The sequence below is a fragment of the Tupaia chinensis genome, unplaced genomic scaffold, assembly GCF_000334495.1.
Source record: "Tupaia chinensis unplaced genomic scaffold, TupChi_1.0 Scaffold000146_1, whole genome shotgun sequence".
In the NCBI taxonomy this organism is placed as follows: domain Eukaryota; kingdom Metazoa; phylum Chordata; class Mammalia; order Scandentia; family Tupaiidae; genus Tupaia; species Tupaia belangeri.
The window spans coordinates 8,616,851-8,629,857 of NW_006159616.1; the positions used below are offsets into that span (position 1 = coordinate 8,616,851).

Below are 13,007 nucleotides of genomic sequence, written 5' to 3' on the forward strand. Positions count from 1 at the left end.
TAGGCCATGAGACCAGCACTTGTTTTTTTTTAATGAAAGGAAGTGCATCTATGTGCATGAGAGAGAGAGAGGGAGGGAGAGTGAAAGCACCCTCATAGGCTCTTGTCATGCTACAATCCCTTTTCTCCAGCTCTCTAGCACCTCAGGATTGTAGATGCCAGCTCATGTGACCAGCGTGTTTCCCGGGGTTCTGAACTGCAATCACCACATAGCTTCTAAAACTGCGGGGCACTCTGCCACCGTGCCACATGGCTGGGCCAACAATCAGAACTTTCTATGGGGCACACGGATTGTCAGGACTGCCTCAGAGTTCAGGAAGCACAAGTCCTCATTCAAAATCTAGAAGTGCTCTCTACACTGAGTCTCACAGTGGAGTGTTGAAGAACTCAGTCTCTGGAACTAGGTGGCCAGGACTCAAACCCCAGGTCTGCCACTTATTAGCAGTGTGACATGGGGCACTCAATTAAGCTAAACCTTTTTGAGCCGACCTGCAGAATGGCAATAATACCAGGATTAGGTACAGATGAAACTAGATAATGTTTAACACAGTGCTAAGTGTATGAAGTGGTTGTCCAGATGCGGGGTCTTCAATGGAAACTGTTTATTATAAAATTATTATCATAGTTTATAATTTATATTTATATTATAAAAAATTATGCTGGGCCAGCAAGCGGCATAGAGGATAAGATGACTGGATCCCATTTGGACGACTGCATGGTTTGAGTCTCAGACCCAGCAACTTAAAAACACTTTGGGCACATGTGCATGTGTGCCCAAAATCCCAAGAGGAGAAGGGACTGTGGCATGGTCATCCCCTTGAGGGGTGATATTTTACTCCCGCGCTCCCTCTCTGTCTCTGGTGAGTGCATGTGGCCTACAGCAAACTAAAAACAAAACAAACTATATACAGATTTCAAAAATTTTGTACCAAAATAAACCCACACTTTAACTCCATTTTCTATGGATTTTTAAAGTCCTCTTGTATTAGCTAGTATTGATATTTTTTCCCTAAGCAAGTCAGTATTGAAGAGCTGCTCAAGTAACTCGGCACCCAAATGTATACATATAAAATATTTTATTACAAAAAGCTCAGTTGCATGACATTTCAGAGGGAACAGAACATCTCCTAGAGTTTTCTTTTTTGCCATTACACTGAAGAGACTAGTAGAGTGTACCGATGAACACGATTTCCTCATGCATCGTGAGCTGAAGTTCATCAGGCATTAGGCCCTCAAAGAACTGACAGCATCAGGGGCGCTGAGAGAGCCGCCAACTGGGCCCACTGCTTAATTCACATAATGGCCCTGTGTACTTTCTACAGAGTGGAGGTCGGATTTCCTACCCATAGCTCAGTACTCTGGTAAAGCAAGCAGAAACGAAGCTTGTTTTCTTCCTGAAACAGAACAGTCTAGTGGAAGTGGAAGCCAAACGAGCAGTCTCAACCAGGCACTGGGCATCCTTTCCCAGCTGGGAGGAGGAGTGCGTCACCAACAGTCAGAGTTGAGGGAGGAATGGGGAAGATGCCATGCCACGCCCCTGGGCCACATGACCCCGCTCTGCAGGAGGTCGAGCTCCAATCAGCATCTCTTGCTGATGCACCTGCTACACGAGGCTTCGGAGGGGCAGAGTCACCCCTGACACAGAATCCCTCCCCACCCGTCTGAGCTGCAGAGTGTGCATCTGGCCCCTCCGCGTCTCAGCTGTGACTTAAGTGGCTTTGTGACAGTCCTTTGGGGTGGAGGGTGTGAGAGACAGGAGGGAACACAGCATAAGTGGGATGTTCAGTCAGGTGGCCGGGCATTGGGGGCCTTCTCCTGGACTTCGTCATACTGTGGCGGAGGAGTCAAAGGCTCAATGGAGGGAGGAGGGACATTTTTGTCTGGGAGGTTGATCCTAAAGTCTTTGAGGTGGAGTTTTTCAGATTTAATCCTTCGAACTTTCAGTGGTTTCAGGCGTTTGGCCAGCCTCGAGTTCTGCCTGTCAGGGGGATTCCCTGGGCTGGTCTCCACCTCGGTCCTTGTAGTTGTGGGTGTCGTCTCGTCAAGCCCTGTCAATGACTCATATGAGGGCAGAGAGATGCTCATCCTTGGGTTCTGGTCCAATTCCCTTGTTTCTGAGTAGTTTGTGTTCATCACTTCCTCATAGCTGGGGACGTAGTACCTGGAGGCAGCCTCTTCCTCATCCTCCTCTTGGCTGCAAGAGGACAAATACAGTGTTAGCACGCACTCAAATTGTTTCAAATCATACAAAGATGGACTCCGAACCTTGGGTTTGGGTCCATGCATGCCAGCCTTGTAAATGGGTCCTTAACCAGTGAAAGTGAACACATTGACTCCATGTCCCTTAGGGGCTTGATGCTGTTCTAAGTACCTCACACATATGAGCCAGTTTCATATTCCAAACACCATCTTGAACTAAGTGCCATTACTTACCCATTCTGTGGATGGGGAAACTGACTGAGCAAGGCAAAGTGACTTCGTCACATCTTTAGGAAGTGAAAGGGCAGGAAGTGAATTCTACACTCAACCCCTACCCTGTTATTACCTGAACGTTAAACCTCTTTTGCCTTTAAGCCTTTCACAAAAAAAGAAAATGGTGGGGATGCTAATTTCAGTGCCCAACTAGGTCCTCTGGCTAACAGCAACACAAAAATAAATGAAGAAGCTGCCAATCTGAAGCAACATGATTGTCCCCAGGTAGAGAAGGAATATCTGAACTATGAAACTTGACACATATCTCAAATTATTCTGTAATTTTCTCTTCCAAGTTCATTCTTGGACTCAAAAAGACCAGGTCCTCAGCCTTAATCTCACCTGATAATCAAAAGACAAAACCAAAGTCAGGACATTTTTTTACACAGAGAGTAAAACCAACAGCCATTTTCTAGGACCTTGGCGCCCCCCAGCTGAATCTGTGGGTTGACAATGCCATCATCAGAAACTTCACTGCCCTGACGTTGCTCTCACCCTACTTTAGGAGTAACTCGTGGGTGTTCATGGCTAGGCTGGAGATTATAGGTGACTGCTCTTTTCTGTATCTTCCAAGTGTTCCAGAATAAGCATGTGTGATGGTTAGTTTCCTATGTCACCATGACCAACACGATGTCTGGGGTGCCTGCGAGGGTGTTTCTGGAAGAGGTTAGCACTGGAATAGTGGACTCAGCAAAGCAGATCCCTCCTCCCCAGTGAGGGTGGGCACCATCCAATCTGTGAAGGAAGGAGGGATTTGGCCCATTTCCTGTCTCACTGTTGAGTTGAGGCTCATCTCATCATCTCCTGCCCTTGGACTTCTCCCGCCCTTGGGATTTACACGATTGGTTCCCTGGTTTTCAGACTCAGACCGAATCATGCCACTGGCCGTCCTGGGTCTGCAGCTCACAGACAGCAGATGGTGGGACTTTCGGCCTCCATAATCACGTGAATCAATTCTTTGTAGTACCCCTCTTTCTTAATATATGAGGGGACTTCAACAAGTTCATGGAAAATGGAATTAAACATGAGTTTATTTTAGTGTAAACATTTTTAAAACCACACATAGTTTTCTAATATACATCTAGTTTTCTTACTTTTTCTGAGCGATTTTGCTATAGGGTACTCGCATGTGCTTGCCAAAGAGAGGGAGAGACAGAAAGACAAAAAGCGAGAAATCAACCCTTGGGGGGATGGTCAAGCCACAATCCCTTCTCCTCCATTCTTCTCAGGATTTTGGGCACTCATGCAAGCACACGTGCCCGGCATGACGTTAGCCACAGGGTCCAGGACCCGAACTATGGTCGACTACATGGGAGTTCAGCAATGCAGCCATTTTACCATCTGCAGGCCCCAAGTTTTCTGATTCACATTCTTCACAAGCTTTTTAAAGTCCACTTATATATATATCCCACTGGTCCTGTTTCTCCAGAGCAGTCTGTTATCTTTTTGTATCAGAAAATGGGTTTAATATTCCCCAACTCAAAACAGTTCCTTTCTTGCTGTATCAGTAAGAAATGCTTGTAGAAAAAAAAAAAAAAAAAAAAAAAAGCCAAATGACACAGAAAAACTGCAGAAAATAAAAAACATCTCCAATCCTTCCTTCACTGTTAACATCCTGGTGCACTTCTCTCTGATCTCCCAGGAATCCCACCGCCCAGCCACAACATTTGATGTGCCTAGGGCCTTACCAAAGGTGCAGGGTTTGTGGCCCCACAGTAGCAGACGTGCACAGGCCAACCGCAGCTGCAGAGCCCCCCTGTGAATGGGTATGTCATTGTCTACTCTGTGACGGGCACTCGGGTGGTTTCTGAGTTTGCACTGCCCTGAGTAATGCTCTGATGAACGCACTGGACAAACTCCTCTGCCCACATGTGATGTCTCCCAGGGCGAAACTTGGGAATAGAATCAGTAAGGACACACACACGTCTTCAATACTGCCCCTTCAATTCCCCTGCCCTACAACTCCCCAACACTGGGGGCTATCTGCAAGGCATTTCAACAGGTTCACGGAAAAACGGAATTAACGTACAAGTTCATTTGGGTGAAAAACAAATTTTGGAATCTATGCTGAGGTTTTTCACAATACATTTTCCTGGGAGTTTTTGAAGACCCCCTCATAGCTTGGGCAATAGGACAGGGAAAAAAAAAAATGATGTCTCCTTTTTGTTTGCATTTCATGACTTAAGAGGTAGAGAATCTATGAATATTTGTTCACCACCCTTGCCCATTTTCATACTAGTGTGTTCACCTTTGAGCATCATTGTTAGGGTTAATCATTGTTAGGGCTCTTTTTATAACACGGATATTATCCTTCATCCTGTTCCCCAGTTTATCACATCTCTTAAATTTGTTTGTGACATTTCTGGTTAAAAGAATACTGCTTTCTGGAGCCAGCAGGTGGCATGGTGGTTGAGGTGTTGGACTCCCACATGCTTGACTGCAGTTCGAGTCCTGGCCCTGGTGGATCACTTTCTCACTTTCCCTTTCTCTCTGTCTCTCTCTGGTCAAATTAAATAATAATAATAAATGAAGGGAAATAAATAATTCTTAAAAAGAAAATAAAAGAATACCGCTTCCCAACATGAAAGCATACATCGTCAGTACACTGGGGTGAACAACAGGCCACCACTCAAGAGGCTCAGGTCACTCTGGGCTCTACCCAGTTTCCGTGAGGGTGTAGACATCCTGGTCCACTTATTGTCCACTATGACCACATTATTGGGAAAACTCCAATACACAGGTATGAAGTTATTAGTAAAATGATAAATTGTTGGGGCTAGCAGGTGGCGTGGTGGTTAAGGTGCTGGATTCCCACACGGCCAACTGTGGTTCAAGTCCTGGGATTTGCAGCTTGCTTTCTCATTCTGCCTCTCTCTCTCTTTGTGTCTCTCTCTGGTCAAATTGAAGAATAATAATAAACAAATAAAATCGGATAAATAATTTAAAATAAAAAATGATAAACTGCTTTACCAAGCCTTCATGGAAGACAGTGGGGAGGTACGGCCCTCCAGACTAAAGCACCTGCACCACTACAGGTGTGTCTGTGCGTGCGCGTCCCTGGGGGAGGGCAGGGTGGGCCAGCGGTCCTCACCTGTCTTCCTCCTGGGTGGGAGGCACGACCCCCGTCTGGTGCTGGATGCGGGCCATCTCCTCACCCTGCCGCTGCTTCCTCTTGTCGCGGATGCTCAGGCAGATGGAGAGCAGCAGCAGCAGCACGCCGGCCCCGACCAGCACGTAGGCCACAGAGAAGGTCTTGCTCTTCAGGATGCCGCTGCCTATCTCGGTCTTGTTGCCCTGAGCTGTAGGCTTTTCGGCCCCACTGAACCCAGGCACCAGGTTCCACATGGCCATGATGACCCCGAGGACCAACATCCCCAGGCCGATGGCGGTCAGCGCATAGTGGGATCCATTGGCCTTGGACTGGGCCATCATGCCAGCGGGAGCGGGGCAGGGCCCAGTTCAAAGAGGGAGAATAAATAAATGACAAGCAGCAGCAGCAGCAGCAGCAGCAGCAGCAGATCACTCCACTGCACTAAGCCAGACCTCTAGCGTCACATTAAAGAAACGTCTGCTGAACTCTGCAGGGGTGGCTCCGAGCAAATGCGAGGCATCTTGTATGGACGGCTGCAGCTGAGAGGTCTGGAAGAAAAGCAGAGGAGCAGAGAGAAAAATCAGCACAGATTCGAGACACTTTGGGAACACAGCGGCTCTGCCCTGGAGGAGTTCAGAAGCAAACCCGGCCACCGGCTCTGGCTCCGGAGGCCCTTTGATACATTCCAGATGTCTTACGTGCTCATATCCCGTGTAAGGCTGGTCCGCCTACACCCACCGAAAAGGAAAAGCCAGGCCTCTCCCTGCAGGAGGCCAGAGAGGTCAGCACTCAGGTCATTAAAACATTTTGTGGAATTTAATGAAGTGCAGTGAAATTGCAGCTTTCCCTGAATGCAGCAACAAACGGGGATGATGGCATGGGCGAGCCATGACCATCGGCTGGGGCAGCAGGGCCCAGCAGTGCCCGGGTGAGGGTAAGCCCCACTCCAAATTGCCTACTGTGGTCTGTCCACCACCCTCAATGGCTCCCTATCCCCTGCAGGAGAAAAGCCAGATCCTTAGAATGATGCTCTTGCTGTTTAACCTGATTTGATTTTCCTACTTCATCCCCTCACCTGGCCCCTCTTTGCACGCTCTCTGGCATTTTGCGGTTCTCTGATCTCCAGCTCTGGTGTCTCTTCCATGTACTCCTCCAAGCCGCCCAGCCCCAAGCACCTACAGTGGAAATTCTCTCTCCTCCTGTGACCCCATCCCTCCATCATCTCTGAGCCTAGCACATAGTAGGGATTCAGAAAAGATCCCGAGTTAGGACTGAATGAAGCAAATCAAGGCTACACAAAGCTACCCAGCAAGACAAGCTTTTCTTCAACCACTCTGAGATTTCCTTTCCTTAAGGGAAGCTGTGTGTTTCTCATCTTAGCTCCTGTGTCCAATTGGACCAAAAAAACCCTCTTCTCACAAAGCAGCTCAGAGCCCTGTGCTAAAGGAAGCAGCCAGCAGTCCTGGGATGTCACAGGCGCCTGTTGGTTGAGAGCGAGGCAGAGAAGCAAGGCATGGGAGGCCTGGGTTACGGCACCTTCAGGGACCAAGAAGGAGGAGTGAGCAGCATGCCTTGCTGACCACTCCGCAGTCGTTATCCCTGCAGCAGGAAGCTCTGTGGAGCAACAGAACTTTACAGCTGTCTAGTTGGACGAGGTCCTGTTTCCAGTTCTGCATTCTTTCCGATCTTTCCAAAGGACAGCTAACCAGGCTGCTTGAAATCTGATGCTGCGGAGATATTTTCTTGGCCAACCACGGGCTTAATCTGAAACTGACCATTTTGTTAAAGATACTCTAAAAATATTTGGAACAACATCCTTTATCAGCTTGAGGTCCATGCCTTTGATTTATTTATTTAAGTTTATTTTGAGAGCAAGAAGGAGGAAGGCAGGGAGAGTCAGGTAACCCTGGTCCCACCACACTGTGACACTCCCCCGCCCCCTGCCTTCCAGCTAGCCAAGATCACAGGTGTGCACCCAGCATGTTCGGATCAATCCAGGATCCAAACCTGGCATCTCCCGTATGGCTGTGTATCAGGCAGCAGCACACCATCACCTGTGCCTCCATAGCAAGGCCTAAACCCTTTTTGTTTTTGACTCAACAAGCATTTCTTGAGCTTCTAACCACCTGCTAAGCAGCATGTTAGGCATTGGAAAAACACTGGCGAGCAAATTAGGGATGAGCAGGGCTTCCAGGCCAGCAGGGAAAAAAAAATCTATAAGGAATAGCCAAAAACTGGGAAGATAGTAGAGATACCATGGGATTGGAGAGCAGGGGGTCCTCATTCAGGCTCCGGGCTGTGAGAGAAAGCCCATCAATATAATAGGGCCTGTACTGTTGAGTGCATACCACGTATGTGCACACATATGCACACCTGTATACACACGTATATACACACACTCACACCTGCATGCTTATTCATGCACATGTACATGTGCACACTGTGAGCACATGTGCACATATGCATGCATGTGTAAAGGGCAGGAGCAGGTGTGTGTATATGCACGTGGAGTACAGGGCTCTGCTGCAGAGAGCTGCGCTGGGACCAGCTGGGAACAGTCTACCACACACAGAAGCGTTGTTTCTCCCAGTGTCAGTCATGGCCAGTGAAGGGAAGGTTGGGGCTTTGGCAGCCCTGGGAATGCACCTGATCTGACAATGCACAAGACAAGGTCAGGCTTGGAGGGCTCAGTGGTGGAGAGCATTGTGCTAGAAGCAGGAGAGATGAAAAACACTTCCTGAGTACCTGCTCAATGTCTGAGAGGCAGGTCTTAGATCTGGGAGGCTGAGGGTGTGTTTATCAGACCTGTGACTTGGGCTACTCTGACCTTTCTCCCTCCCCGTTCTGGTTCATTCTCGACTAAAGCTTTGCTTTATATCGTCATGTAGAAAGACAAGCTCCAGAAGAGAGCTGGGGCAAAGATGAAAATGCTAGGATTCATATATTCTTTTGGTCTGTTAAATTGTGAATGATCAAAACAGGTGATAATGCCCAGTGTGGAAAGGGTATTGGGCAATTCCATATAATTTTTTTGGATGATGAGTTTTGGTATTTCTGAATCAAAAGAGCAAAAATACTTATAGCCTTTAGCTTTGTAATTCAAACTTCTAAGAATTATGTACAAAGATAATCCCCACAGCTTTCTAGTAGTGAGAAGCCAGAAGCCACTGAAATAGCTGATAATCCCGATCTGGTTGAATAAAGTATGGCACATACACTCATGAAATTATGGCCTCAAAGCAGCTAGTGATATATTTTTAAGTCAAACAATAAGATTTTTTAAACTATTTTTTTATAATTTAATTTAATTTATTTATTCATTTATTTTAATTTTATCAGAGAGAGACAGGAAGAGACAGAGAGAGAGAGGAAAAGTGAAAAAGCAAGCCACCAGGTCTGGGACTCAAACCGTCAAACCATGGTCGAACATTGGGAGTGTCCAGCGCCTTAACCACCATGCCCCCTGTTGGTTCCCCTCAAACAATAAGATTAAAACTACAGTGTGTTCAGTATGACTCTAATTTTTAAAAAAAACTCTACACATATAGACAAATGAGAAGAGTCTTCAAAAAATTTGTAGAAAACAGAATTAAAGTATGATCTTATTTTAGTGCAAAAAATTGAAGCCCATGTATTTTTTTTTTCCCTTTTCTTTTTTATAAGCTTTTCCAAGTTTTTGGACCCCTCCCTGCTTGATGGGAGCTTGCTCTTCCTCTTGATAAACTCCTGGGTGAGCCCTATTTTGAATATTTTATAGTCGGATTGTGCTGTTGCGAGGCAGCTATGCTGAGTGGCTAAGACTGAACTTTGGATCAGACTGTCTGGGCTTGGATCCTCACTGTTCCTTCCCAGCTGGTGACCTTGGGTAAGTTACTTACCCTCTCTATGACCTGGTTTCTCAAACGGCAAAATGGAGATGAAAAACTCTAGTCCCCACCTCACAGGGGAGTTGTGATAGGCAGATGAATGTATATAAAGCACCTAGAATAGCATCTAACTAGCACATAGGAAGTTCTGATATAAAGGTTTGTTATTTCCTATTTTGTGCTGTTTTAATTGCCAGAGGGCATGCGTGTTTGCCAGAGAGAGACAGAGACAGAGAGACAGAAAGGAGGAGAAAGCACCCTCCCTTAGTAGAGCATGGTCGCACCACAACCCCTTCTCCATTTCTCTATCCTGTTGGCATTCTGGGCATGCACACGGACGGCACTCAGTGTGTCTTATTAAGCTGGCAGGACCAGGATTTGAACCATGCTTGGTCTTCTAGGACCTGGCTCACTTAACCACTAGGTGTAGGCTAGCCTGCCTTTAAATTTTTTTTTTTTAAAAGATCTTTGCTGTAGGGTATATGCACTTGCTGGAGAGAGACAGAGAAGGAAAGAAAGCTCCCCCCAGGGGAATGGCTATGCTGAGATCCCTTCTCCTCCAATCTCCTCTGGGATGTTCGGCGTGCATGCACATGTGCCCAGCATGTTTTTCAAGCCGTCAGGTCCAGAACTCAAACTGTGTAGTTGGTTATGTGGGATCCAGTGCCTTAACTACCATGACCTGCTGTCCCCAACGTTCTAGATGGAGTGTGATCACATGCAAGGGGCAAAAACTGGTTCTTAGGGATGGAGTGAAAAAATGATATTACGATGGCCTGCACGGGCCACAGTACACAGACAGACACGCAGTGTCCCCTTGGGATTAAAATATCATGGGGTTGAGAGGAATCTTCAAGAAAGAATGTTAAAAAGAATTTTAAAAAGAGTCTATGAAAGAAGGTTAAGAAACACTAATGCACCATATGAAATTCCAAAGCACTTGGATTATATATGCTGTGATGTTTATAGTTATTTTCTCTGTGTGGTGAGATTAAAGATGATTTTTATTTTCTTTTTCTTACTGGGAAAATAAGAACCAGAAAACAGAAAAATTCATGCTTTACTTTCATAATATAAAAAAAAAAAACCTAAAGGTTTTGTGTTTTGGGTTCAGGGCAAGGTTCTGTGTCCAATGGTAGCTTAACCCATTCGCCGGACTCAGCCCTTCCTCTGCAGACATGATCTGTCCGGGCCGGACGGGGTCTGCGGAACCCCAGCTCCCTGCAGTGCAGCTGGCCGGCTGTTTATCGTTTCTGGCTTGTTGACCCTGGGCAGCAGCCATGATATATTTAGTATGATGTTCTTTCCCTTTCAAAAATATGGTAAGAAGCTAATTCTGTGCTTAGAGGATTTAGCCTCTAACATGGCCCTAAAATGGAACAGCCCTAAAATGGTGGCAGCTGGGACCCCAGACTCACCTCTGGACCCGTCACTGCTCGTGTTTGAGGCAGAGCTATGGAGAAGAGAAAGATCTTGTATCTGGGTTTCTAAGAAGAATTGTTAACCAGGTAAGGGACAGACCTACGTTCCCAGGGAAGATTTAAGGTAGACCTGAAAACCACTCTTCATGCTAAAGTCTTCATAAGGACCGCTCTGTAAGGAACTAGAGACCCTGTGTTCTGAGTAAGCTATGAAAACTGCAGTCTCATGAGGTACTTATGGGTAGGCATGTTCCTCCCAGGGGGAGAGGGAAAAGGAGGAGTTGAGGTAGGTGTGATATTCAAGATAGTGGTACCAAAAGAAGCCAAAATGCTGCACAGCAAAATGTGGGTTGCAAAAGGATGACAATACGGTAGCTATGTTTATCAAAGCCTTCTGTGGTTTCATCCATCTCACACAGACGTTCCAGAGAATACAGAGGAACACCCTCAGATCATTTTATGAGGACTGTATCGTCTCAATACCAAAACCAGAAAAGAACAAGGCAAGAAAGAAAGATGACAGGCCGATCGGATCCATCAGGAGAGTTGCAAAAATCTTAAAACTCTACTGAATGGAATCTTTTTAAAAAGATCAAGCTGGGTTTATCCCAAGAGTACAAGGTCCCAAGAATGCATTAGGAACTAGATTCATGTCATATCTCAGGACAAAGGATAAGCCACAAATGTCACCCAGTTTACTACACAGTAGTGATAACGAATCACTCCCAACTCCACGCACCTTGAGGACAATTCTGACCCATGTAATAATGCTCAGTTGAAGTTCAAACTGCAGAATATACAGAGCATGATTCCATGTCAATGAAGTTTAAAACCAGGTAAAACCAAATACTACATTGCTCAATATTTGTAATATTTGAAAGACAAGCAAAGATTATAAACTAAAGTTCAGAATAATAGCTACCTACAGGAAGAATGTAGAGTAATATTGAAAGAATAGTGAGGGGGTACATGGGTATCCTTAAAATTCACATCAGTTGTATATATAGTCTTGAACTGAAATATTTTGTAATAACAATTTCCCAAAACTCATCAATGTTTTTTCATTACTCTTAGTGTAAAATCTGAACTCCTTTTGCCACGGCCTTCCAGTCTCACCTGTCTCCCGACGGATGGAGCTCTCTCTCATATCTCCCAGCCCACTAGTCCTCCCCAACTTCCATTCTGTTCCTCAGTCGAACCTAGCACTTCCTGCCAAGGGGCCTTTGGACCTACTGTTCCCAGCGCCTGAATACACTCGTCCACCTGTCTCTTTTGTCCAACTACTTTTGTCTCTCAGTTGGAGTGTCACCTCCTCAGCAAGGACTTCCCTGATACAGTGTGTATAAAATGCCCTCTCCCTCAGGTGGCTACTCTGCAGCCCCCACGGAGCTGTGCGATGACACCCTTCCCACGCGTGGGTGCCACTGCACCACTGTCTACAACAGTCTCATGTTTGTTTTCTTCTGGCTCCTCGCCCACCCCCCACCCCCACCCCAGCCCGAGTATAAACCCTCTGAAAGAAGGTCCCATTTGCCTCATTCATTGCCATGTGCCCAGCGCAGTGCCCAGGAACGCAGCAGGTACTTTATACATATTTGTAGAGTGAAGAAATGAACGCCTATCTGGCAAGTGTCGAAGTTTACTCCAAGTTCCATATCAACGAGGGGACATTCCCTGCCTGAGGTTGGCACTTGGGGAGAGGATTAGTATGACTAACTTTCAGAAGTACTCAGATACCCAGATCTGGTATCTCTATGCCAATGATTTGCTGGGAGCAAGGGAAAGGTGCCCACAATAGGTGTGATTTCCATGGTGACACGAGGTGACCTGACCGTCCCAATGTTCCCTGGTCTTCCCAGGTAGAAGTCAGCAGAGGGTGAGAGCCCCAAGGCTTGCTCCTCCGCCCTGGGCAGTGGCTCCTCTTCACTCACAGGCACTTTCTTGGGCAACCAGGGCCAGGAGGGGGGTTGTGTCAGGGGGAGGCGGTCCCAGCTCGACAGCTGAGCACTCCGGCATACCACACCTGGATTCGGTCTCCATGAATCTGCGTGTAACCAGCACAGTAACATGAAATAGGAAGCAGAGCTGCTTTGGCTGACATGCGGCTCAGGGCCCAAAGCTCGAAGGCCGGGCCTTTCCTTGTCACTTTCTGCTGAAC

The 13,007-nt window shown here is 46.6% G+C and overlaps 1 protein-coding gene across 4 annotated transcripts in view; it reads right to left on the bottom strand.

The window, feature by feature from the left end:
- Positions 1-1,058: 1,058 nt before the first annotated feature.
- The window catches only part of TMEM51 (transmembrane protein 51), a 64,975-nt gene continuing 53,026 nt past the window's right edge, over positions 1,059-13,007 (bottom strand). For 2 of the 4 annotated variants that reach the window (XM_006145269.3, XM_006145270.3), the window contains exons 2-3: positions 5,563-6,110; positions 1,059-2,193 (exon numbers count right to left, since the gene is read on the bottom strand). In XM_006145269.3, coding sequence (XP_006145331.1) covers positions 1,782-2,193; positions 5,563-5,903 — 753 coding nt within the window. In that variant the 5' untranslated portion in view covers positions 5,904-6,110 and the 3' untranslated portion in view covers positions 1,059-1,781. Of the gene's footprint in view, positions 2,194-5,562; positions 6,111-6,637; positions 7,041-7,098; positions 7,122-13,007 lie in introns of those variants that run through there. The other 2 variants (XM_006145271.3, XM_006145272.3) reach the window with 2 other exon arrangements.